This window comes from Lottia gigantea, assembly GCF_000327385.1.
Source record: "Lottia gigantea unplaced genomic scaffold LOTGIsca_42, whole genome shotgun sequence".
NCBI lineage: Eukaryota > Metazoa > Mollusca > Gastropoda > Lottiidae > Lottia > Lottia gigantea.
Genome location: NW_008709463.1, coordinates 485,903 through 513,840, shown reverse-complemented (window position 1 = coordinate 513,840; position 27,938 = coordinate 485,903). Strand labels below are relative to the sequence as shown.

The window sequence follows — 27,938 nt, the reverse complement described above, 5'->3', positions numbered from 1 at the left end:
GACGTATCGGAGGAGGTCATCACCAATGGAACAACATTAATAATGGAGGTCACTTCTGCCACATCACTAGCAGACGACGTTGCGAAGGGAATGGATGAATTCATCAAAATTGATGGAAATTGCATCAAAATGGAAGGATCAGAGTGATTTAAAACTGGATCGAAAGTCTTAGATGAATCATTCGTATTGTTTTTAAATTGAGTAGATTCTTGTCCGTCTGCTACCACAGTATTACTAGAGTTATTTCCCTTGCCACTCTTTTGCGCTCTCTTTTTTGTGCTCACCGTTGCCACTGGCACATTTGCAGCTGGAACAAAATGTTTATGCGTCCTGACATGTTTCCGTAAGGAACTAGGGTCTGTGTATCGTTTGTTACAACCTGGAAGTTTACAAATGTAGGGTTTTTGTTCCTGGTGGGTTCGAACATGTTTAAAACGATCACTGGAATTGGAGTAAGCTTTGGTACATCCTGGATACGGACAGTTGTAAGGTTTCTCTCCTATAAATATAATAATAAAAAAAGTTTAGGGGTTTTTCTTACACACTTTTATTTATATAAAAATGAAAAGGGTAGGGGAACAAGATTTTGCATATATTACCTGTCTAGAAAACAACAACATGGTTCTGTTTTAATATTTCTATATCGCTCTACAATATTAATGTATTGAGCACTAATTTAACTGTGAATTTTTGAGTTGTTATTATATTACCCGTCTATACAACTCAAAGTAGTAAAGGGTGAATGCCAATGATATAAATATTAATATGCACTCTCCAAGGGAGTGCTGGTCGACAAACCAAAGCGGTGAGAGGGGTCAGGTATTTAAGAAGGGTAACCTCAAAAGTCAGAAGACCTTATATTTAGAGGATGAAAATTCTTTGCAAAACTCCCTAAGAATTTTAAGAGGAATGCTGGGTTGAAAAATACAGTAGAGACATCAGATTGTCCAAAAGTTTGGTCCACAATGTTGATATCTTATGAGTATGAAGTTTCAGTAAAAAAAAAACGTATAAGAAAAAATCACTAAATATATGGCTTATATGTTGAACGATAAAATCTTCTCTGAGATACTCGTGGCAGTTTTCATACTGTCTATTTCTATGTAAATTGAGTAAAAATAAAATTCTTTAACCAGAAGTAGCTACTAAAGTCCATGGATTCATTGGTAATGATACAGAGCTGTCGGTTGGCCTGTCGTATCAATATAAATAAACCAAGTACTAACGATACGAATCGCAAAACGAACACGAAATCCTTACCAATACATGAACAATAAATTGGTAGCAGCTAATGAACTTTACATATAAGTTAGTATAAGTTAGTATAACGCACAGTAAATATTCCTACAGTTCATTATATAGCTGTGATTAACTCACATAATTGCATTACATCTGTCGTTAATTGAAAGTGATTTTAGAAATTGAAGCATAGTTATCTCCCTTGATCTAAAGACGATAATACTGACCTATATATTATCAAAACATTGTCAATTCTTATTAAATTACTCTTTTGAAGTTAGGTCTGCATTTCTGATCTCCATGAAGAAATTTAAAAGTTTTACAAGACAACTGTGATATTTCACCCGATTATCTCCCTTGAAGTGTGTTTGACCTATATTTTGTATTTTCACGAATTCTAGATATTTCTAACATAGTTATCTCCCTTGATCTAACCAAGATAATTCTGACCTATATCTATTCAAAATATTGTCAATTCTTAAAAAATTACTTTTTTTTTAAAGTGTATTCTGAAATTTTGACATCCATCAAGAATATTTAAAAATTTTAACAAAATAATTCATTTGATTCTATATTTGTTTTCTAATAATATGTAATATTTTACACGATTATCTCCCTTGAAGTGTGTTTAACCGAAATTTTGATTTGGTAGTGTAGTTGTATAATACAGGCATCTCAGTGCAGAATTAAAATATAGAGAAAATCAGCTTGGGTCAAAGGCTTAAAACTCAATGAAGTATAATCGTGGGACGATCTGAGCTGATGTGGGTACTGTTTATAATATTACTGTCGGGCAGTTTTGGGTAAATTACACTGTTTACTTTTCAAAACGATCTTATCTATTTATTTAGAAATATTATGGAGTATCTTCCATTCTAAAGCCATATCGTATGTTACAATCATCAGGAAACCTAAAAATTTATTTGAAAGGAAGGGGGTATAAAGTGGACAGTTTCAATAAAAATGTCGGTGCAAAATGCGAAGAACAATGTGACTCAATATTACAACAAAATCACAGCTTAAATACAATTTGATAGCAAATTAATTTTGTTATACATTATAATAAGAGCTAGGAACTGCTGGTAAAATGGCACTCGTTGTTACTTCTATTTTGTCTATATGAATAGAGGCCTTCTCCTGGGGAAACTGAAATCAGATTTAACAAGTCGTTGTCCGGTCAGCAAAATTATGGCCAGACTTTAAACTTCAAAGTGTCCGAAAATGTAAAATAACCTCTGGATCTTTGCCATAAACAAAGGTTGATATAACCTTCATATTTGGGTTAAAAAGAAAAGAAAAGAAAAGAAAAGATTAGTTACCAGTATGAGATCTATGGTGTATTTTCAAATTCTCCAGTCGTGAAAAACTTTTATTACAAACAGAACAGCGGTGGGGTTTTTCATTTGTATGTGTTCTAATATGAATCAACATTTTGTATCTAAAACAAAACAGAAATATGCTTGAAATTTATAGACATGATAAAGAGGATATTTTTTTAATTATTTGCCAAAACAATGATTCAAAAGATTTATAATTCAAATTCCATCTTAAACCTTGACTGCATTTGCCACTGTTCTTGTATCATGGAATGCAGCAGTCAATTGATTGGATGGTACTTCAACCAATTAGAGCCCTTAACAGAAAGATGGCAAACTTATGGCTAATTGTTAACAGAGTTTCTTTTGAGGCCTCTTAATGGTTGTATTTGTTAGGATACGATCCAATCAACTTGCAGCATCTGCAAATTTCTGTGACATATGAAAGGTGACTATTGCAGTCAGGGTTTTAGGCGAAGTTGGTTATAAGCTTGATATTGTGAATAATATGCATAAGCAGAAATAATACCTTGCATTGAATCCTCTTCCTTGTCTTGAACATCCAGTCCATTTACATTGAAACTCAACATCAGGTCTTTCAACTTTAACATGCTGATCATTGACATGGTTGACCAGATCATCCAGTCCAAGGAATTTTTCATTGCATTGTAACCAGCGGCAAGTAAAAAATTCTTCTCCGTTTTGAATTGCCTGAAAATTGTGGAAGAAGGACTTTAAAACCACACCCTTGTTGTTAAGGACTTTAAGAAGCCACACCCTTGTTGTCAAGGACTTTCAGAAACCACACCCTTGTTGTGAAGGACATTTAGAGCTAGACCCATGTTTCAGGACTTTCTCAAACAATAAGGACCAAATCATTATTAATGATCATTTGCGAAAGCCTAGTTCAAGTTTTAATTCTGTTCAAAGTTTGCCCACCTTAAGATTGGAACCTTGTCTCAATGCATCAGGACAAGCTGACGTTGTCGGTATCTGTCCCTGCCTGATAACACTTGGTTCAACTTTCACTTGAGGTATTGGTGAGGTCACGAGACCGGGGCGTAGAGTATTCTGGGACAATATCAAACTAGGTTGAGTACAAGACGTACAGTACACGGGAAGTGATGATGTCATACAATTGTGTGCACAGACTGGATATAGGTACGTCTCTGAACCCTGGGGAAATACTGAAATTTAAAAAGGAGATCCGATATTATAATCAGCTTCTAAAATACATTTCTCTGAAACTTGACAAAATACTGGATATATGTCAGAAACATTTCTGTTATAATTGCTACATATTATGTTTTTATTTTTTCTTACAAAGAGAACCATGACCTGCCCCCCACCCCCCCCCCCCCCCCTTTATTTTTACTTTCAAAGGGATATGGGTTGGGAAATGGTAAAATTCATAAATGCCAATCATCTGAAAGGGTAGGGTTGGGTGCATGACCCAACTTCCCACCCCTAGATACACAACTATTTCATTTATCAGTTCAATAAAAGTTTAAAAAGTTTTTAATGCGGTACCTGACGAGAAATGTTTGACATCAGCAATAGTAACCATATCTTTATTTAGAGAAAGGTTGTAAGAGTTACTGTCCTTGAATATTTCATCACAATTAGACATCCTACCCATCAATCTGTAAAGTGAAATCGTTTTTAAAATGTTCAGGTACATTTACTCAAAATTATTCTTCAAAAGAATTAAAGCCACTCTATAAAATCAAAGTTAACATACCGTAACATAAAACTATTTGGATAACAAATCCATTTATCCTAATAACACTCGCAAGATTTTCAAGCCTGTGCCAGTAATTTGCTGCATTTATATCATATTTTAAAGAACTAGATCAATTTCTATTTCTTTTAGTTTAACAAACTTCAGTCCGGTGTTTTACAGTCATTACGAAGCTTATAAATAGGTGCAGGGGTCGATGTTCCATTTCTCTGTGTAAAAATAGACCCCAACAGGGTGTGGTGAAGTTTTTCAAAAAATCATCGAATAATCAATCTATTTACTAAATATTACAACATGCTTACACCTCATATTACCCTAGCATGTCTAAACCCTAGTCGGGCAATAACTTCCATGCTTCATTGGCCGCGAAGAGATTAACAGACCAATCGAACGCCATAAAATCATGGATATTCTTTTAAATTTGAATAGATCGTAAATTAGATTTTATCTAAAGTCATTATTATGTACTAGAAGGTCAAAAATGTGAATAAAAATAATTCCCAAAGGGGGGTAATCATGCCTCAAAATCTTGTTGATCTTTTGTTCATTTGTGTACAATCACAGATTTATAATCACGGAGATTTGTAACTTAAATCCACTCGAACGTCAGGCATTAATTAACGGATTAGTTCAACTTAGTGGTCTACGTAAATTATTATACCTTTTTAATATGTTAATATGATAACGTCTGCTGTTTTTTTTTTATTATTATAATAATCTGTAAAATATTACAATAACCCTAGAGTACTAATAATGCGACCAACTATCTTACCATTTGATATTTCGGAACAATGGTACGACTTCACTGGCGTTTAAACCTATGCTTAATTTAGTATTTGTAACATTGCTACCTGTTCTTCTAAATGATTAATCTTCAAAACATTGATAAAATCCAGAAATCACACAAAAAAAACATGTTGGTTTTACAATCTCCTGATATTCATATAAAAAAACTTGAAAAATTAACAGAAAAAACGTCTTTTGTTTTCCCTGTAAAGTCTGACCTACTACTAGCTCTGCTGGGGGTCTACTAGCTCTGCTGGGGATCTGTAATCCTCTTTATCAAGTGAAAGTCTGTTAAAGCTGTAAGATAATCTCAGTAGGGGGCCAAGCATGTAAACAAACAATATAAGAAGGATATCAGATAATCTCAATACAGCAATAATGAACTTTATATTAGTGAGAAATCATGTTAAATTTAAAGTCATATGAGACAAATCCCTGTATGTGTAAAAATATCTAAAGATTTTAATAACAACAAAATAATCTCCAAATTCATTTTACTTTTGTTTGAAATCTTAAAAAAATATTTTCTTAATTAATCCCAACTTTCGTGATACATTTCCTCAGTCATGGCATGGGCCACATTAAAAGTATTTTATTTTACAGTACCAAAATCATTTTCAGTAAAATCTTTAAGTTAGAAACTTTCTTATCTGAAGTGTTGCCTTTAAAACCTCAAAAACCTTAAAAATGGAAATTAGCAAAAGAACAAAAGAAGTTTATCTAAGCCACTTCTAAAAGATTAAACAGTTCGTAAACAGGAATAGAGTTTCTCGGTGATAATGGAACTTGGATGAAATAATGAACAGTTGTCTCCCTTCGACCACAAACCACAACTCAACTTTAACTATTCACTATGATAGTAGCAACAATAATCTAAAAATAGACACAGATCTCCAGCAGTGCAGCCTTTGAAATTTTCTATGGTTATTCACGAATAAAGTATAATTCTCACCTTTATGTCGGTTTGGAAATTGAGTCTGTGAACACTTCTTAATTGCAGCGAATCGCAGCATGAAAATCGTCAACATGTGCCATGTTCAGGGAAGCCATCAAGAATTCTTACAATGCGCATGTGCAGACCCCCAACATGCCAAACAAAACGTCATAGAAATAGACATCATTATCCAGACGTTTTTATCTGCGGTTTTTCTTACTGGACAAACACGATTAATGTCAGAATGAACGAGGGAAATGTCACGCGATAGTAAATTAAACCTGTTGTATTGAGTACGTTTGAGATATCAGCCCCAACTCAATGGAGATTTGGGGAAACATTAGTTGTGGGTGCCGAGCAGCGGCCTTAAAATTTTCAAGGGGGTAAGGGGGCAAAGCCAAAACCAACCCCCTTCTTATCCCCTCGTGGAAACGCAACATCATAATAGGAACAGGAAGCATTAGGTGAGGGGAGAGCAAGGTCTATTAAATATTCAAAGGGGAGGAGGCCATGGCCACTTATAAACATAAGGAAAAATATCCTAAATTTTACATAGGAGCAGACAGTAGGGGTACACATTAATAACGGCGGTTTTAAGTAAAATATTAAAGGGTTAGAGCCTAGTTTAGCAAAGTTATAGGCTACAAGGTTTGAAGATTTTCATTAACGGAAATCATAAAATAAAAAAGGAAGAGGAGGAGCAAAATGTAAAATAAATTGCATCCAAATATACTGCCAGACTTTAATACTTTTTATTATTACTAGTTTATGATGTCACGCGTTGTTAATATTTTTGCAAGTTGTCAAAATAAAATGCACACCTGCGACATAAAATACTTTAGTTTTACAATGATTGATTTATACCTGATTTTAGTGTTATTTACTCGGCAACACCTAAAATATACGCCATTCATAGATATTGGACAAATATTAGAAAAGTAAGGAGCTAGGCCTAAATGACAATGGAATGGAAACTATAAAAAAAAATATTTTGCCCAATTAGCTAAGGCATTTATGCTGATATTCGTCATAGATATATGAGTCTAAGAAAATAGGCTGAATAGTCTGAAGATTGCACAGTGTTAAGGGGAAATGAGAATACAATTCAAAGAAAGCACAGGCCACGGTCCGAAGCAAGGACGTCCTCTTTCATTTCAAAGAATGTAACATGTTTCAGGTTCTGTTTAATATTGTTATATGAATTTATTCTATAGTGAAGTTAATTTCTTCCATGATAATAATTTGATAATTACCTGGTTTATTTTAAGAGTAGGTTATGAGGTAGGTGAGGAGAGTTTATGTGGGACAGGGCTGGTTTATTTTTAAGAGTGGGTCAGTAGGGAAGGGGATGGTCAATTTATGTGGGACACCGTACCTCAAGTGTACTATACACCTTGCTAATGAATGACTGCAACTTGGCCCACTAGTAGCCGAACTTTTACTTCTGTGTCCTCAAGTCATAAAAGGAGAGAATTTTAAGGTCGCTGAAACTCGTTTGACACACTACACGACAACAATGTAGGAAATTTCCATCGTAAAATGAATTCATTCTCGTCCATTTTTATCAATGTCATTGCATAATTTTGATTGGATACTTTGACTCGGCGCATCGAGCACGCGGTGATTAGACTTTGTTGACATTCTGTCAGCCAATCATATCTCAGTATTTAGTCACGTGAGCCATCATCTTATTTTAGATTTTCTATATATGGTCATATCATACACTGTCTGCATTCCAGACATACTATTTTACTATGGAGAATTTGACACAAAATTTTATAATTAGCTCAAAACTGCACAAATTCTCCAAAATTCCTCAAAATTTCTTTATTTTTTTTTTATTAAATTATACTTTATTTTTCATTTGGGAGAGTTTTTGAAACAAATTTTGCAAAATTGAAAGAAATATTGGAGAATTCGTTTCTTGTTGTGATGAAATTCTCCCAACTATGAGGTTAGCAACCGTAAAGCAGCTGTTGATTTGTTTATCTTGACTTTTCCCGCGCCTTGCCAACACCAACTCACTACTTTAAACTTTCTAAATACGCGACATCGTCATAGTTTTACATGTTTCATAAAATTTCTAATAGAAAACTTGTTAAAACAACAGAAATTTGGGATAATTGTGAAATTTGATACATTTTGTAGATTTTAAAATTAATTTTCTAGAAATTTCTCAAAGATTTGAGTAAAAAGACTGGTCGACCCTGAGCTATAGTTTTCTATGTGAATTGACTAACAGCTGTTTGGCGCCAATAATTACTCACTGTAGCAGCCTTACATCGACATAGTTGTAGATCATTTCAACATTTACAACTCGATTTTAGTCCATTTCCCGGCTATTTTAAAACTGTTTTTGGACTATTTTCAACAATTGGATTATCGTACGGAATTAATTCTGTGATTTTAAGTGAAAAGAATGGAAGCCTATCGTCCTGTGAGCGATGGATTAGCAGCTGTTTACACACGGTTAGTAGTAAACTTGTACGCATGACTTTACGGGTATAAACAATATCGTAAAGACGCGTGGTCTTTTCATGTTTTGACAATTTTGAATCAAATTCTATTTTTTTCCTTTTGAATGTTTTAGAATCGATTTAGGCATTAATTTTCGATTCTGATCATACAAAGTTTTCGATATTTTGAAGATTTTTGAGTGATTTTGAAGCAAGTTTTTGAATGTATATTTGGTGAGAAATTTGGCCCATTCAGCTTTGTTGTAGAAAGTTTAAGATGTCGGTCGGTGACTGACTGAACGATTCACTGTCGTCTACTCAACTTATTGAAAGTTATTTATTAATTTCTATTTTCTTGATTACTTTTAGACATGCAAAGAAAAAAAAAACAACTTTGGTATTTTAGATTTGACAGGCTTTGGCTAGGGCAGACTCGATTGAATATATTTTGAACTTATTTTTGCCATTGATTGGAGAAAACTTGAAATATGTTGTGTTTGAACTCAGATTTGTTAGAAATTTAGAAATTATTTAAAATTTCATTTTCGAAAAATGAAAGTGTTTTAATTTTTGCTTAAATTTTTGATTACGTTTCAAATTTCAAGCTATTCGTCAAAAGTGAAGATTTTCAAAATATTGCCAAAAATCAGAAATATTTAGAATGTTGATATGGGCCTAGTAGATCTTGTTTAAAAATGGAAATTAAATTCGAATTTGCAGGGAGACATTTCTTGATCGGTAAAAAAACAGAAAACAGCTGTCTGTCATGATCAGCTGATGAAATAGATCTTCTGGTGTCCTGACCAGGTCAGCTGATGAAAACATTTTAGAAAATAAAATTTCAGATTGACGTTAGATCTAAAACTTAAAACAGAATCGATATTTTGACAAAATTATGGGGTTTTCATTACAAAGTTAATTTACACGTATGAGAAGTGGTAAAATAATGGACGAACGATAGACACTGGCTGGGCCAAATCAGTCACAAGATTTTCTTGGCTCGCAGCCAAAATACAAGCAGTCATATCATAATGACTCGAGTTCTATTTTAATTCCCTTCAGACTAACTCATACCAGTTTTTATAAACATTATCATATTCTAGAACATGCTTTTAATATTGGCAAGGTAGTGAAAAATATTGGAATTTAGCCCAATTAAACGTTTTATTGATGAAAACGCTGGAAATTACTTGCTGGCAATACGCCAAGAATGTCTTTAAGGCGGGCGACGTCTTGGCAAGCTGCCAAGCGACATTTTCTGTCTGGATTTGTAAGAAAATTGTATTCAATGTCGAACTATCGATTAAGACAAACCCATAAAATCTTTAATATTCATTCATTTTAAACACAAATTTATTTATAGGCCATTTTTTTTTTCAAAAGTTGTAGATATTTTGATTTTTTGTTTTCTTTTGGTCTGTAAATAAACGCCATCAAAATATCACCTCAAATATTTCTTGTATTCATACGCCACTACTTTTATTCATTGAAGTTTTTCCAAGAAATTCACCAAATCAACAGAAATATTTTTTTGTCTTTTTCTTAGAACTAAGATCTCATTTCTAAAGATGTAAATAATTTTCTGATTAAATCAAAGCACAATTGAAAAATAATGAAATATTAGCTCGATGTAAAATAAATCCCCCCCCCCCCCCTCCCAGATAAAAATGAATTTACAGTTAATAAAACTCAGACCATGGACAGCAAATTTCCTCATGTTAAAATTTCCAAACCAATTTAATTTTCAAATTTGATAATATTTCAGGAATCGTCCACAAGATCCGGACAAAAAGCTGCGTCGTGAAATAGCAAACAACAATGAAAGACGACGAATGCAAAGCATCAATGCAGGATATGAAAACTTGAAAAATTTGATTCCCCATCACGATGGCGAAAAACTCAGCAAGGTAAATATACCACTGTTTTAAGATTTTGAAATTTAAACCCAAAATTTGAAGACAGAGAAAAGACCCATATTAGTGTATCATAAATTGATATATTTTAGAATAATTGAAAAATTAAAACTTTTGAGTTGGAAGACTAAATTTGAAATTCAAAATTTCATGTTTTGGGTTAACCAAATATTTCGATTTGTTTTTTATATTAATTGGGTCACTGTGAGTTATAACCGGAACTATTTTTGGTATATGACGCTATAACCGTTCACCAGACATTGAATATTGATTACCAATAGCAACTGACCAGTACTGTTTACAACATACTCAGGCCAGACTTGAGTAAACACGATCCGCTGGTCAGCGAGAGCTATTTTTATAACTGTGTAGGTCACTAAGTATGGCCGAATTGGTCAGGTCGAGCCAAAATAAATATTGACTTAGTGAGTCGATAACACTTTACATGGCCTAATTATACTTTGAACGATTATTTTACTGTCATATTTCTATCATTACTTTATAATAAACAATAAATAACTTGAATGCACTACTTCGATTGAAATATGCCATCGTGGATATAAAATATTATGTATCAAATGAAATATAATCCATCGTGGATATTAAATATTATGTATCAAATGAAATATAATCCATCGTGGATATAAAATATAATGTATCAAATGAAATATAATCCATCGTTTATATAAGATAAATTGTGGCATAAAATGCTCTATAATGCAATGAAATATGCTATCTAAAATACTCTTAGCTTATAACTATTAAATGATATATTAAATATATCGAGGCACTCAATTCAAAAAATATGCTAGCTGTAACCATATTTTCTCGGACTTGCAGGTCTAAAATGGAAAGATGATATTTTTAGAGTCGTATAAGCTCAGTGCCTTCCTAATTGAATTTTCTGAGCTCAATCAAGATAAGACGTGATCAAGACAAGAAAGTAATTTATTCAAATTAAATTTAATTTTCAATCTAATATTTCCCACAATGCCTCCTACGATTTCTAACTACTTCCTCTAAATATTCAGCTGTAAAAACATACAGAACTATGATTTATCACAATTCATTATTCCTTTATCAAAACTACACACATTCGTTACAAATAATGGTATATTTAAAAATGACGAGGTATTTCGAATAAAACCATTCAAATATAAAATCTGGTCTATTTCTCAAATTTTTTTTTTAAATTTGACGTAGGACATAATTTGTTGGTTAAGATCTTGGCAATGTCAAACTATTACGAACTTCGTCTTATACCTTGACTTCAATACTTACCCTTCTTCTATCACGGAATGTGGCGATTTGATCGGATTGTACGCTAGCGAATACAACCAATCAGAGCCCTTCACACGAAGAATTAAAACATTTAGGCATATTGTTTACGGATTTCTTTACGGCCTCTGATTGATTCCTTTACGCATAATCGAAGCAAATGGTAATTGCAGTCAAGGTATAAGACGAAGTTTGTAGTAACTATACATAGTGAAGATACAGAATATGTCCGTCCCTATTATGTTCTATGTGTAGTTGATTATCAAATGGCGTGATGCTCCGTCACGAAGACGAAACCTGCAATTTGCTTCCGTTTTTATTTCAATGACCTTATAAGGAAACAAGTTCTGCACACACCAGATCATCACGAATGAGGAATTTTTTGGAGGAAGAATTCGATTTCAGGAACCGATGAAATCATTCCAAATTTGAGTATCGCTCGAGTGTTTCCTCTGTTGAACATGATTTTATTCGTTAGGACTTTTTTTCTTCTAGCAAGTAAAAAAGTTCTATTTAACAAAAATCCTGTTTGCATTGGTAATTTTGAGATTACGTGAACCTCGCCCCATCTTTATTACTTCCCTAAGAAAATGAAATAGATATTTCGAAACCCATCTTCACAATGTCAAGCTGTTACGAACTACATCTTCACAATGTCAAGCTATTACGAACTGCGTCTTATCTAGAGCTCTGATTGGCTGTATTCGGAAGGGTACAATCCAACCAAATCGCTGCATTTACAAACGTGAAACAAGAAAGGTGGATATTGCAGTCAAGGTATTAGAGGCAGTTCCTAAAAGCTTGACACGGTGAAACGATGACTTCAACGAGTACGATTTTGCCCGACATATTGAGATTAAAACACGATTGTCAAAGTGTAATTTTACAGAACTAAACTGCTAGGTTAACCAATTGTATCATAACGGAACAAGGAAACATTACATCATTAACAAGACTTGATAAACTTCCCTGAACTAGGTCAATAAGCTTTTTTACAGTTTTCAAATATTGTCAAGGTTGTGACCAAGGCGAGGAAAGACATGTTTCGCTTTTATGCAACACTCGAAAGCATTCTGCGTTAAGCGTTTGCTGTCGACAAGGCTTTCTGGGGGCTTATATGGCTAATAATGTGCATTATGGGAAATCTTTTTCGTGTATAGCTACTCCTTCGAAACATTTGCTGTCGTCCAGTTTGTCGCCTTGACATCCCTTTTAGAGAGTTCACATAGCTATTAACTATCAAATTTAAATTAATTATTCTCTAGAAGAGACGACAACAGTGACTGTTCTTATAAGTCCGAATGCCATATGCGTCGAAAACGGTTGTTTTATTGCAAAGAGACTTGACCACGTCCCGTAATCGGTGGACAGTCCGCTAGAAATGTAGTCATCACTATCCGCCCCCAAGGTCGACTAAATTGTTTACATTGTTCACGGATATATAAATTGAAAAGAACGTCTAGACGAGTTTTAAAAAAAACTTTTAATATTATGTGACATTTTGTACAATAATAGTTTTAATATCAAAATACCTAGGATCAACAATATATTTTATATTGTGTCGTTTTATTATTGTTTCAATTTCCCTTATAAAATATAAAATTTTCCATTTAAAATCCAATGGGGCGTTTGGTTAAGAATTAGGCATAAAATAAACACTGTTAGGTCCACTATTAAAATTCATTCAGTTTTTATTCGTACTGGTATGAAATATCCAGTAGACTGCTAATTAATTATTTAATAATCAGAATTAGAATATTACAATTATACAGCATCGAGCTTGTCATCAACATATCAGCTGATCACATCAGCTGTTCTTCCCGTTTCATTCATGATCAGGTGGTGACGACGTCACTAAATGTCAAAGGTCAGAGTATACGAGGTTGTGAATATCAGGCAATGATATTACAAGGGCCGTTATCGTTTAAATAATATGAATAATCGTATTTCACCATAAGGTCATAACAGTTAGAAATGTTCTCGTTTGTCATTTTATGTGTCGAATCCGCATGATTTAAATTCAGTGCGATGTAGGTCTGTTGTTATTAGGGCTAGTATCACCCATTAAGATGAAATAATTAATGACTTCCCTGTATCGACCGGGTATAATAAATTATAATGTATTTCCGTCATTATTAGAATGGTCTTATTACAATGAAAATGTTGTACTATTGTGTGGTTTCATCACAAAAACAGGGAAGACCAATTCATCGAGTTCAATATTCCAGTCGACCTGCGTAAATTGAGTATAAAACTATAGATAACTCATGAAAGGACTGACTCAAAGACACACACCATTCTCGGGAACGTATTTTAGGACTTTATCCTTGTGAAAACTGGATTCAATGGGTCGCATGGCGGGGATCGTGAAAGTAGGCATAACTATCGGCAAAATAGAGTTATTCTGATGCTTTCGATCCTAGTGTCGGCCAGTTAGTTGCTTGTCAACCGGTTCTGCTTGATATCCATCAAAGCTGTTCTTGTCATAATGAAGGGTTCTATTTTTTTTTTAACACCCACACCGTGTTCGTGGGAGAATAACGAATGGTTCAATTATTAGCCACAGATTTCAATGAACCAGAAGGTCGTTGACACAGGAAACCACCGACAGGCTATAAATCATTTTTCATCTAATATTATATTGGTGTTTGGAGGCTAAAACATAGTTATCATTCCATCCTAGGGCTAATAATTCTGACGTCTGTAATAGATCTTATTTAAAATAAATAAAGTAGAAAGAGTCGCTGTTCAATTTGTCAGAAATCAAATTTTATTCCTTGTGAACTTCAGGTGATATTCAACCGATTTGTTGTCGGTACGCAGAGGGCATTTTTCATTGGAAATGTGACGTCACTAACCCTGGCATAACGTTTTTTAGGCCTACATATTGTTAGATTTATTCGAAAAACGGTAGGGTAAAGAAATTCCTAAAGAAACGATCGAAACAAGCCGATAAGTATTAATGTAAACAAATGCCAACTCTGCACACCTTAAGGTTTTTGATAGTAACGCATTGGTGCAGATCACTTGACTTGAAAGATATTATTCGGTTTTAAACGCACACCAACGTTTTAATAAACATAATATATTTTAATATATACTTTACACTAGCTGTACAACAAGAGTTGGCTATAAGCTTAGTGATAGTATCGTGATAGTATCTGACTGTAAATTCTATGGAAATGTGTCCCGATATACATGGGTGATTTAGAAAACACAGTAGAAACAATTTTTATATTTGAAAAGCTTAAGAGGCCATTGTTGAAAATATCCAGGCAATAAAAGGTAGAATGAATAAAACGGTACGAAACAACCGCCATTCATGACCAAATTCTTAACATACCTCGTTACTTATTCATCGTTTTCATATACAGGACTGCGGGAGATCAACCACCACAGATTTTTATACGTGGGAACGAAATTCGTGATCGCCGTCTTCACTCAACCAGAACAATAAGCCCTGAGGCCCTTGTTACACTATATCGTAGTATGAGAAGTTGTTAGTTTCACATGACCAAAGGAAGGGAGATTCCCATATATACCTATACCTAAACAATATTATTAATTTTCTGGGAGAATGCAAATTGACATTAGAACGGGCAATATGCCCCTTATGTAATGTAAATAGGTTTTGAGATTAACCAAAGCAAAGACGTCAAAAAGACGCTCCTACAAAATTTGTACAAGTAATGAGTGCGCCCTTAACGTATACCTGAATATCAATTGAATTTTGAGAAAGACGAAAAGTGACTTTAGAACGACATTTTGTCTCTTGTAATGAGTTTTGAAATAAGACTATCCAAATCATGAGATGGTCTTACAAAATTTGTTCAAGTAATGTAAGCTCACTTGACGTATACATGAAGATTGGCGTTTCATATAATCATAGGCCCGTTTAAACTGGAATTAAATTGCCTAATAATATTGTTAACTAAACTATATACAATTTGATATCGGCCCAGTGTAACTAATATTCATGATATACTAAATCGTTAAACGCCAGCTCATGACTCCCACGACTAGAATGTATGTTAAAACTTGAATAGATATCGCTATAACCCCCAAGTTATGTGTACCAAGCTACCTTGTAGGTCTAGTCAACTCTCTCGCTAGTTTATTGGCCGACTCTTGTCTACTGCCAATATAGGTCGTACACGGATTCTGTTACTAAAAATACACGTCTGTGGTAGACTTCTGCTGTCTTATTATGGCGCGAAGAACTTGTGGTTTTTACATCATCGTTGGTTTTTATTTAAATAAAACCAAACGAGACTTCCAGTTCTATTCTCTTCTCTATTCATGAAACTTTAAATGTTAAATAATTATCTATCTATTACCCTCAAAAGTATTTTTGCCCAAGCCCAATAAGACCATATTTAATAGACACAATCCTTTGAATTGTAGAATATCTTAGATGACTTCATAATTTAACATATGACGATAGTACTATTGCCTTATATCTCATTAAGAATCATGTAGTAGAGATTACTTGTGATAAGAGCTACGGGAAAATTACTCTTTTACTGACGGTACATTAAAGAAGGATATGGCCTGGACCAAGCTGAGACTTCGTGTTATGTTGAGCTTCGTTTTTACCGTCGTCGACTTCTACTTTTCACTGTATTCTCAGGGAACCGTTAATGGTTATTTTCTGTTGATATAAAAAAGTTCCCGATAGTACAAGAAACTTCTAAAAGACTCTATTCCAATCAATCACTTATTGATTCTACCTTGTACTAGTATTCACGATGTTTTAACGATTTGTCTTCTTCAGTCTGCCATTTTACAACATACTTCCGAGCATATTATGAGTTTGGAGGAAGAGAAAGCTAAATTGATTGCCCAGAATGAAGAATTGATAGCAGCCAACGCTACCCTGAAACGTCTGCTGATAGAACGAGACCGTTATCCAAAGCAGCTCGAATTCACCAACTCTCCGCCCCCGAAACGGAAAAAACGAGACACAGGTATGCGTAAAAACTTTTCTCTGTTTATTGCATTATTTCAAGTTCAATTGATTTTTAATGTAAACTGGCTAGGCTTATTTCATACCTAAATAAAACGTTAAAGGAAAATGACTTCACCTTTCTCAAAATGTTTGATACCTTATAAATAAAAATTAAACAGTAGAATAGTAACGATCCTATAAGGAAGTATATCAATCATAAGTAACGTAAGTATTTCATAATGAAAAGTGGTATCAGCTACTTGTACAAGATGATGAGCATAATCATGTCGGTCATTCACAGCAGAATTTTATCCTGAAATTTCTGTTTTTAGAATCGAGTGATGAAGGAATCAGCATGGGCAGTTCTCCGGACAGTAACGAAGACAGCATTGAGGATATGAAAAGCGTGTTGATGGAGCTGCGAGGACAATTGGACAGTGAACGATGGTGTCGAGCTGTTCTTGAGAAACGAGTCCAGTCCATGGAAGCTCAGATGTATCCTGAAAAATTATCGGATGTCAGCAATGCTTGCGTCCAGACCGATATTAATAAAATGGTAAGAAGTTTTATATGATCAGATTACATGGGAATCCCTGTCATTAACCAACCAGGAACCCAATCTTAGATGTTTTCAAATCAAATCCTGGAGCCTTATTTTCGAAAACTTAACAGATATAAAATCAGGATTTTAAGAAATGCAGCAATCTGATTGGATAATAATACTAGATTTGAAATCAATATTACTAATTGACCAATCAGATAACTGGAAGTAAAAATCATCAGTTAAGTTTTGAAGAATAAGGATCCTGATTGATAAAGGTCGATATTCTAGTTATTAACAAATGGTTTTAAATGACAATGTTTTCAACTTTCAAATCAAACTGAACACTAGAATGTCACCATGGCCTGTGGTTTATTCCACCATATGTCGCTTCCAATGATTTATTTTAGACAAACTATGTATCTTATTATTCGCATTGTGAACCGATAATATGGATTGAAAATATGCACCCCAAATTTGGAGGTAGAGGTAGTATCCTATTAAAGTTTACTCAGAACTTTTGCTCAATGAATTTTTTTTTATTTACAGACAAATGAATTCGTGGAAGTGAAAACTTTTGACGAGCCGATCAAGGACGTTTATTCTCAATACAACCCGGTTCTGACGTCAAAAAATAACCTGGGATTACTTCTTGACGCGGCAGCTTGTATGGAATACGACCCAATGGGTACCGAGACGAACATTTATGAGGAAAGAGTACCCAATGGGATTATTCACCCGCGACGAATAACTCATTCTCATCCGAGTACGGAAAGTGAAAAGGACTGTAGTGACCAAGATAACAAGTCTGATAACTCAGACCAAGAAGTTCCAACTTATACACATCGCATTTTCCGTCATCGGTTACAGAAAAAACATTTTGGAAATAACGGGCAAAATACTAACTTTGATCAATATTCCAAAAACCTTCTTCAAACACACCCTAATCATTATTACCCCAACCCTAGTGTTATCGTTCATACATCCTCTTGAAATTTAGTCAAATCATTCATTTTTCTCTCATTCATTTGTATATATATCATTCATTCATTCATCCTTTGTCATCGTATCAAAAAGTGCTAAATTCATTCATTCATTCACTCGTTTTTTCTTTATATTTTCGTTTTTTTGTTTTTTTTTTTCATTCATGATTTTGATTTGTTCATAGTTTATTCCTGATTGGTTGAAAGTCATATCATGTGACCAATAAATTCATTTAATTCTTTTATTTTTCTTGGGATTTTCATCGTGGAAAATTTCAAACAAGTTCTTCATTTAGAATCAAGAAAATAATTTTTGTTTTTTGGCAATTTTATAGATATTTAGTTTTTTAGTAAATTTTCCGACTAAATTTGACTGAAATTTGAAGAAAGAAATCTTCGTAATTTTGTGTATTCATTGAAAACATTCCTTTAAAAATAACATCCATATAATATAACACCAAATACCAAAGATGCCGTTAACTTATTATAACTTGGAATAAAAGGTATTGTTCGTCTTAAAGAGATTGTAAAGAGGTTTTCTAAATTATTTATGTGTATCGTGGACACTGATATCATCAATTTACACAATTCCATTTTTCAATGAGATGTCTTTGGTTCCTGCAATTCCTCTAAAACTAACTGTTTGATGATGTCACTGATCGCAAAATAGGCCTATGCTTCATGATTACATGTAATAAAACGGTTAGTTTTAGGGGAATTGCAAGAACCACAGACGTCTGATTGAACATTAAAATGGTGCAAATTGATGTTAGTGTCCCCGATACACGTAACAAATTTAGAAAACCCCTTTACAATCTCTTTAATTTGTGGGAAGAATCCCTTTAATGATGTTGAATGAGAGAACTTGTATTATTGTGTCTAACATGATATTTATGTCGTTCGTCATTTGTCTTATTGTACTGGCTTTTCTTCTAGACACCCAATGCACTCTGCAATTGGGAATTCAGCTTTTTTGCTTGATAAAGATAGATTAAAAACTCGAATTCAGCTAGTTATCCATCACGATTTTTGTGGAAGTTTTTAGGTTGTTTTCTGTAGAAAATATATTTTGATGAAAAATTCCTAGAACAATAAATTTCTGAAAGTAAAAATATTACAACTAATAGAATATTCATATATGACAATTTTTTCAAACGAATCAAAAAATTTGAATGAATTCACAAATCACGCTTTGTAAAATGTTGTTAAAACTGTACATTGTTTTGGTGTGTTGCAATTCATCTAAGTGACGTCACCAAATTCATTATGGCTTTGTTTTTGTTGAAGTTTTCATTTGCAGCTAAAATTGTATATAGAATTTTGTATATAGAACGAGAATGGAAGAGTATTGATTGGTTGAAATTTTATGACGTCACTTCCTTTGGATACGGCGGAAGTGATGTCATAAGATGTTTAGCATAATGATATACCAGTTTCCTATTGATTGATTGCAATTGGACTTTTTGGGGCATTATTTTTGAAAATTCGAATTTTGAAACTGGTGTTGGTGTTGAACGTGATGTTAAATTTTAAACTTTTATAAAATTTTGAAAAAATTACATTTTTGGAAATCAGAATCTACTAAATTTATCATCACCTCTTACAGTTGTATATACACGAATGCTATGCCGGGGATATGTTTTGTTTGTTTACAGTTTGTTTGTTTTTGTTGAAAATTGTCTATAAATATCACGTGTACAAATTCAAAGAAAAAGCCAGGGTGAGTCTCTTTAAACTGAAAAGATCCTGCTTATTGATTGGTTAAACGAAAATTTCAAAATTCAAAGAAAAAATCGAAAAAGACCACTTTAATTTATAACTATTTCGAAATTGAACAGAAAAGTTTAATAACTATTGAATGAATTTAGAATTTTAAAAGGTTTTAAAATTCTATCCCAACAGCACTGTTTATCATCTGAAATTCAGTTCAGTTTGTCTGTGAGTCCCCCCCCCCCCCCGCCCCCCTCCTCTACCTGGCTTTGTCTTTGTCCCCACCCCCTACCTACCCTATTATATATATATATATATATTAAGTTTGTTTGTATAAAGGACAAAGTAATGCACAATACAATGCAATTAATGATGGTGATTTTTTTAAAATCCAGAGTACGTTTGGATCTGATATTTTGACTTCCTCAAGAAATGATATCGTCTAGATTAGTAATAGCCTAAATCCTAATTAAAAGTCTATTTAAATTCGAAGACGATTGTCATTTCAAATAGGATTTCAAATCTCGGAATATCCAAAATATTCGGGTAAAAATGGCCGATTATTTGTTTATAGAGGTTTAGTTTTTGTCGAATATTTAAGTTTTTCATTCTTAGCAGGATCATTCATTCATGTTTGGTCTGAATATATTACATTTCAAATGATTTTAATACTTTGACTACGTCATTGGCAGACAATATTCTTTTCGTCTGCTCCTTTTGTTTCAAATTTCCGAATTCGCTCCAAATTTTCCTTTTTTTGAAATTTCAAATTTTCTTTAGTGTTTCCAATTTCATTTTTTCATTGACTATAATTTCAAATGCTTCAAAAGTGTTTTGAACTTTATGCAAATATTTTCTGTGGCTTTCAAAGTATTCTGTCAAAGTCATGTGACATGTCACGTGATTGGGACGCTCCGCCTACATCATAAAGAAAAGAGAACTCTGTATGATGTTTTGTGTTATAAAGTGTGGTGTTGCCGTGCACTATAAAATTCTGTTAGTGATTGATTATTCATAATAAATGTTGAAATAAATTACAAGATTTTCTTAATTTTTGGTCAATTAGAATGATCTCTGATATCAGCTGAATCAAGGATGCTGTCTGCAAGTCAGGGATGAACGCTGAATTGAACGGCACTTACAACACAGAAACATTAGAACGAGCTGTCTGTCCAATTGCAAATAGGGGATTTCAGACAATTAATGAACGCTGAATTGAACGTGTGAAACTAACTGTGCCCACAACCAAACTGCCCCATTTCTGTAAGTGGTTTCAGAGCAATAGAAAACCGTTAGATTAAATCGTTAGATCAAACCGTGTTTAAAGATTAGAGCCACTCAAACTGAATGAGTGCCTTCACGAAAGATGGCTACAAAACTTTTCCTGCTTCTTTTACAAAAGTCGCATAATACAGTCGTGTCAAACCATCATAAGTTGACGAAATCGTGACAAAATATCGTGTTTTTATCGAAAGAAAAACTGAAAATATGAAAAAGTGTTTTTGAGATGACAGATCGTACAATAAGCATCATGAATTAAATTTATTTTAGTGAATTTTAGAAAAGGCGAACACAGTTCAAATGAAGGAGGACATTTTCTATAGGCTTTATAAGATCATAATTGATAAATCAGAGACAGTTACAAAAGTTGGTCTTTAAACTTAAAATGCCATTTCCTGTACCATATTTGGTATAAAAATAGGCAATACAAGAATATTATTGGTATAAATAACAGAAAGTTAACAGTGTTATTAAGTGTAATATTATGAAATGTGGAGTATGTTTGGTATTTATCACTAGACCTCGGGCATTCTAGACTGTCTTTACTACCTAATAACTTTATGATTATTTTTTAAACTCCACTATGCCTCGAGCACTTATCATTTTTGATATTTGATGGACAAAGTATGATTTTTATGATGCCGTAAATAAGAATGGTCGTTGACCCCATGTTCTTCACCTGCCATTATTCTTTACTGATACAAAAACTCATCTTTAATCTAGCATGTAGTTCATCTACATTTACATACGTACCGATTGAAGCGACCTGCATAGATGTTTGACTTGTCTATCTCATTGATTTTGTCGGCTTGTTGACTGTAAGGAATGTAGTGAATGACACTACAATGGGGTGGATTTTTTCATCAACACCCATCCATTCATTCGTCTTCACCTTTTGTATTTGCAACTGTCGAAAGAAGATATATCATAGTTTGAATAGAAATATGAATAAACTATACATTGTGCAATGAGGGAAATTTTTGCTGTATAGCTGCATCCATGTGTATACGAGTTCAGTTATAACGCCTCTTGGGGAATTTTTTGTGGAAATATTTTACAATAACGTAATGAGGAAACTTTTCCCGAAACAGCTACGTCAACTCTCCCACCTCCCACGTCTTTCCGTGGTCTAGGATACAGAACTTGTGGGTGTCGTATAAATTTATAGCAGCATCTGTTTGCATATTGGAACATCTGTTTTAAGGCATCTTTGATCAGTGTATACGAGTATACGATATATATTTTATATTTTTATATTTTTATATTTATATACGCGAGGGGGAGGTTTATTTGTTCAGCTATTTATATATGACTATAATACTCCAATTATAAAAAATATTATTGATTAGTATCTAGATATATCTAGCTATTAATATACTACAATATTTAATGAGATATTTCTGTAATTTTACAAAATGTAAATTGTTGAAATTACGTTATGCTTCATATATATATTATAATACGTATGAGCTGAGCAGTTATCGTTATTTTTTTTTTTTTTTCTTCTAAACGTCATTCTGAAAATCGTTTTAAAAATGTACATAATATCTCGCATGAAGAACCACACTTCCGAAAACAAATTCTCTTTTTCAAAAGATTTTCTCAAGAGTACACTTCAAGACTTTATCGTTTCAAAAATATAATCACAAGCTCCTTTTATATGTATAAGAAAGTTACAATTTGAAGATTATTGTGATAATGCCAGAAACATTGTGCCCCGAGGAGTAGATTGATACATAGTAAAATCTCAGCTAAGTATGAAAAAAGAACCCGGGACCACAATCAGCACCTCTATGGAAGTCTCTCGTCTAGCTGGGGGACATCTGTCAAGATAAGACCTTTCTCTATTTACGTTTCGCCTGTATGAAATATGTTACCAGATATAATCCGGTAAAACGTGTAGAGCCGACATTGTCACAGTGACACGTTTTGTTTTCTTTTACAAGTTTTTAAATTAAAAAATGTGTTACTATTTTTTAAATCTTATTGATTAGATAAAGTATATGAAATTAATCCTATCAAAACAAACAGAGGGCACGCCGGTCATTGCACTTGGTACTTTTTCTGAAAAAAAAAAATAAATGTTTGGTGATGTCTTTGCAAGGAGTTCATCTTGCTGTGGACCAATGTTGACCGTTCTCTTGGTATCGTTCAATAAACAAATTATATATTAAATTGTTTCAAATCACCAGACGAGGAGCTGACGAACAGCTGACAGAAATTCCACACAGTTTTAGAGTTGACGAGGCATTAAAATATCATTGATATCAAAAAGTCACTATTAAATTCGTCAAGGACCTAGCGAGAGTTTGAATAGGTTTATATCTGTCTATAAGAATGTAGTGTTATCACGATCACACCTCCAATAAACTTGCTTTTCAATGGGCTAATCAGTCAGAAGACCTACTGGTTGAAACATGAATGAAAAATTCATTGGTGAAAAGGAATTCGCACTAGTTGAAATTATATAGTTGTTTTACGTCTTATCCAAATCATCCCACCTTATTTTACAGGCTTTCAGTCGATGCCTCTGATATGCTGTATTAGTTTGCCTACAAGTACAATCCAATCAAATCTGCATTTAAAAATTTCCGTGATGTAAGAAAGTTGGTTATTGTAGTCAAGGTATTAGACACAGTTCGTAAAAGCTTGACATTGTGAAGATGTAAGAAAGGTGACTATTGCAGTCAAGGTATTAGACACAGTTTGTAATAGTTTGACATTGTGATGATGTAAGAAAGGTAACTATTACAGTCAAGGTATTAGACAGTTCGTGAAGATGTAAGAAAGGTGACTCATGCAGTCAAGGTATAAGACACAGTTCGTAATAGCCTGACATTGTGAAGATGACCAACTGGTTGATAGACCTTCTATGTTAGTCTACTACGACGGGTCTTGACCCTAACCGCTAACCCTAATCGCTAACCCTAATCGCTAACCCTAATCGCTAACCCTAATCGCTAAGCCTAATCAAAAACCCTCCCTGAAATCCTAAAATGCTATATTCAACAGAGTAAACTATTCTAAAACTTTTCACAATTTTTCTCATATTTTCCAGGTTGATAAATATCTGCCGATAAAGCAACTTTTTGAATTAATTTTGAAATAAACAGTTCTTTATTATGTTTATTAGATATTTTATCAATGACCAATCCCTTTCTCGGAGTATTTTAAGTAAAATAGGATTGTAGATAAGATTAATGTAAATCACAGCTGAGGTTCTATTATATACCAACATAAAGGACTAATAAATCTTAAAGAATGATTGTCTCCTTATTTTTGGTCACAAATTAATTTTACGTCCTGTTTTTCTGCATCTTAGGGACCAATGAAGAATTGTTTCTGCACGTTATGAGCTATTTCAGCATAAATGACAATTGGATTTGCACAATTCGAAAAAGTTTGCTTTATCAAATCAGTTGGACTGAATTCGAAATGTCCGTGATCAAAATTTTACCATTGGAACAAATTTTATTTAGTCGTTTACAAGAAATTAAAATTCGGTTGTTTTTACATGCAACGTTTTAGATAAACATACGACACTCTTCTGATTTCTGCATTCGGCTATATTACCTGACTATATGCCTTTAAGTCGGTATCACTAAAGGACCGCGATTGACGTCACAACTGTGGCATACTATCGTAGTTCATTCATGAACCAGTTCTTTTGATCGTTCGTTCACACTCGAATTCCTGCATATTATCATTGATATATATTATACAGCACGATGATTGTTAGTTGTAATTATTACCTACATAGACGTCAATATATTATCAGAGTTTAATGAAATGTAGGCTAGATATTATACTATTGAGGGGAGGGGAGGGGGGCGTAGGTCGAATGACTGACTTTTAACCGTCGAAGAAAGGATCTTATTTCTGCTGGATGGTATAACATGAGCAGGGTAGGGTAGGGTAGGCTTAGGGAAGAGTGGGGTAGGGTTAGGGAAGAGTGGGGTAGGGTTAGGGAAGAGTGGGGTAGGGTTAGGGAAGAGTGGGATGTTAGGATGATGTCGGCCAGTGCAACTGTCGATTTTATCGGCTTCAAAAAATTGATAGGTGTGCTTATGTACAACTTTGTTAAAACTTCGTACATGAGTAACTGAACATTCCTTCGCGATTTTGGTACACGAAGACGCCAGGATATTTTGACAGAGGAACTAGTAGTTTTTTTATGTCAGTTAAAATCGAGCAAAATATAAGTTTTATGACAGTATTGGCCAGCTGTGTGTAAGAAATTCTCTGACACCGTATGGACCACAATATCTACTACCGGATACAATAAACATTATATTTATAGACGATTATTGACCCGATCGATATACCTATTGAAAATAAATAACAAAAACTATTAGTATTTATTTTTCTATTGTTGAAAGGCTATAAGAATAAACCATAATGAATTGACAATAAATGTATTTAGTTTGGTTCATTAAAGTAACGATATTTCAGAGAACGGACAGATTTTTTTTATTATATATAAATTGTAAGAAGTTAAATGTTGTGGAATAACGATTGATATTAGGATTGATTTGCCAATGTTATAAGCCAATGGGATTTAAATAATGTTCCTTAAACTGTTTTTTAGCAGAGAGTCCAGTCTCACTAAAACTACTCGTAAGATGATAACAGCGATTCAGTCATCTGATCGTTCAAACGTTCGGATGGGACAATAAACCAAGTGTTTTGTGCTGTAGGGTTTGCAGATCGTTGGAAAGTAAGACGAGTAAGTTAATCTCCCTGACAAAATTGTCTCTTCACTTCGCTCTTTAAACCCCCTATACAAAATTAGAAGAAAAATTCACGTATTTGCGCCTCCAATACGAAAGATTAACACACCCCAAGTTATCGGCCGGTTATGAAAAAAATAAAGACACAATATCTTATCGGGCGTCATTATAAATCTATTGACTGGACAAAATGTCTAAACTCTTTAAGTGTTTGAGCTTTCCCTTTCTTATTGATATAACTTGAATAATTAACGCCTTTAGAAGGTAATAATTGATAAGTATTTATATAAACTAATATATATTTATTTAGACATTGATGCTAAGAGGCCAAGTATTGTTTGTTCCTAAGACAATATAATTCTATTGGAATTCAACTCAAATGGGCGGATCTGTTAATTAACCTACCCCCTCCGAAATAACAACATGTATCACAGAAAATATTCTTTAGAACTCGGGTAAAAGTAGGGAGTAAATTACATTATCTGAATACCAAACACTTTTGGTGTGGATGTGAGAGTATCTCTCTATTGGGCTGATGAAGATGGGCAACACCATGTAGTGTGCAATAAGATCACTATAACATTTTTAGAAATAACTTTTTAGGTTTACAGTTTCTATGATGCTTGTCGCATCTTCACAATGTCAAGCTATTACGAACTTCGTCTAATACCTTGACTGCAATAGCCACCATTCTTACATCTTCACAATGTCAAGCCATTATGAACTTCGTCTTTAAATACCTTGACTGCAATAGTCATCTTTCACAAGACGAGGTTGGCTATGCCATAATTATTGTGAAGATAAGCGTGTAGTTCCTACATGGCATTCGTCAATCTCTTCATTACAATCGATTTATTCAAATACCAAACTATCTGAACCAGCGTGACTTTGATTTACTTGATATGAAAATTGACTTATATTTAAGAGAGTCGATGAACTCGAATGACCCAGTAGTTTTAAACTTGATTAATTTCAAGTCAAAACTGTTATTAATTTAAATATTTATGAATTTACTAAAAATCGTATTTAATCTGCTATACAACTGTAATTAAAATGCCTGTTTTAAGAAGCTGCTGAACTGAAAAAATTCTGATAACCGACCAATTTCATTACCTTAAGTATACACCATACCTCCATTGCCTCTCCAGATATATAACTTATTATCAACCCCCGAAAATAGCGAATCTGTCCCTAAAATGAAAGTAGGTCGATATTCCATGACAAGCGACTAGAATTAAAAATACAACTATAAAAACTTAATGAGAACTCACTTAAATTCAGTATGATTCTCAAGTCGTCGTGTGAAGTGGTTTTAAAATAAATTGCAAGTAGCCACTCGTGAAGCCGTGGATGGTTACAGTCAAGAGAGTGGTCAATCTTTGGAAATAAGAGAGACGACTCTTCAACTTTAAGTTCTTTTTAATTAGCCGAGACTCTTGACGGAAACGTCGATTAAAATTTGAGCCGTATCACGAGTTGCCATTAATTTCTACGTGGCAACTGGCCAAAACTTTTTAAGATGATGTTCTTTTTGTCCAGATAGTGTTTTGTCTTTGCTAATGATATGAAGTGAAAGGGTGTTTATGTGTCCGAATTTTCTACTCTTTTTCTAGCTTCTGATGAAGGACATCGCCATGCAGTGAGCACTCGATTTGGCATCATGTAGGACACAATAGAAAGTTTTCGACACTAATCTTGATTCTTAGCCCTAATCACTATGAGAGGACATACAAGTACATGCAATTCAAATATTGACTTGACCTGAATCGCCTGGAAATAAGTCATCTGTTAGTCTTTAATTATTGATATCATAGTAGCGGTCACTTATTGTCCACTATATGTAGGTCACTTCAGGTGAACAAACAAAAACGACCGACATTGATATGTCCAAAATCTAGGGTATCTGTTGCCCGTGACATGCATAATTCTCAATAATACTATTCTGAACTCGAACTTCTGAAAGGATAACATAAGTCAATCTGAGTTTGGACTGATGGAGACGGGCAACTCCCTTGAGTGCAATGCCATGCAGTTCTCAATGATATGATGACTGTTTGCCAGGACAGTGGCATTAACTCACTC

The 27,938-nt window shown here is 33.7% G+C and overlaps 2 protein-coding genes across 2 annotated transcripts; one reads left to right on the top strand and one right to left on the bottom strand.

Moving 5' to 3' along the window:
- Positions 1-323: 323 nt before the first annotated feature.
- LOTGIDRAFT_97849 (hypothetical protein) lies at positions 324-3,236 on the bottom strand (the record flags this gene model as incomplete). The annotated part of the gene is made up of 3 exons (XM_009060372.1): positions 324-499; positions 2,559-2,677; positions 3,085-3,236. Coding segments are annotated over 3 exons (447 nt in total), but the record flags the coding sequence as incomplete, so codon positions are not given.
- Positions 3,237-10,247: 7,011 nt separating this feature from the next.
- Positions 10,248-20,142, top strand: LOTGIDRAFT_65706 (hypothetical protein; the record flags this gene model as incomplete). Its single annotated transcript, XM_009060339.1, has 4 exons — positions 10,248-10,379; positions 16,438-16,567; positions 16,944-17,088; positions 20,079-20,142. Coding segments are annotated over 4 exons (471 nt in total), but the record flags the coding sequence as incomplete, so codon positions are not given.
- Between the last annotated feature and the right edge of the window lie 7,796 nt (positions 20,143-27,938).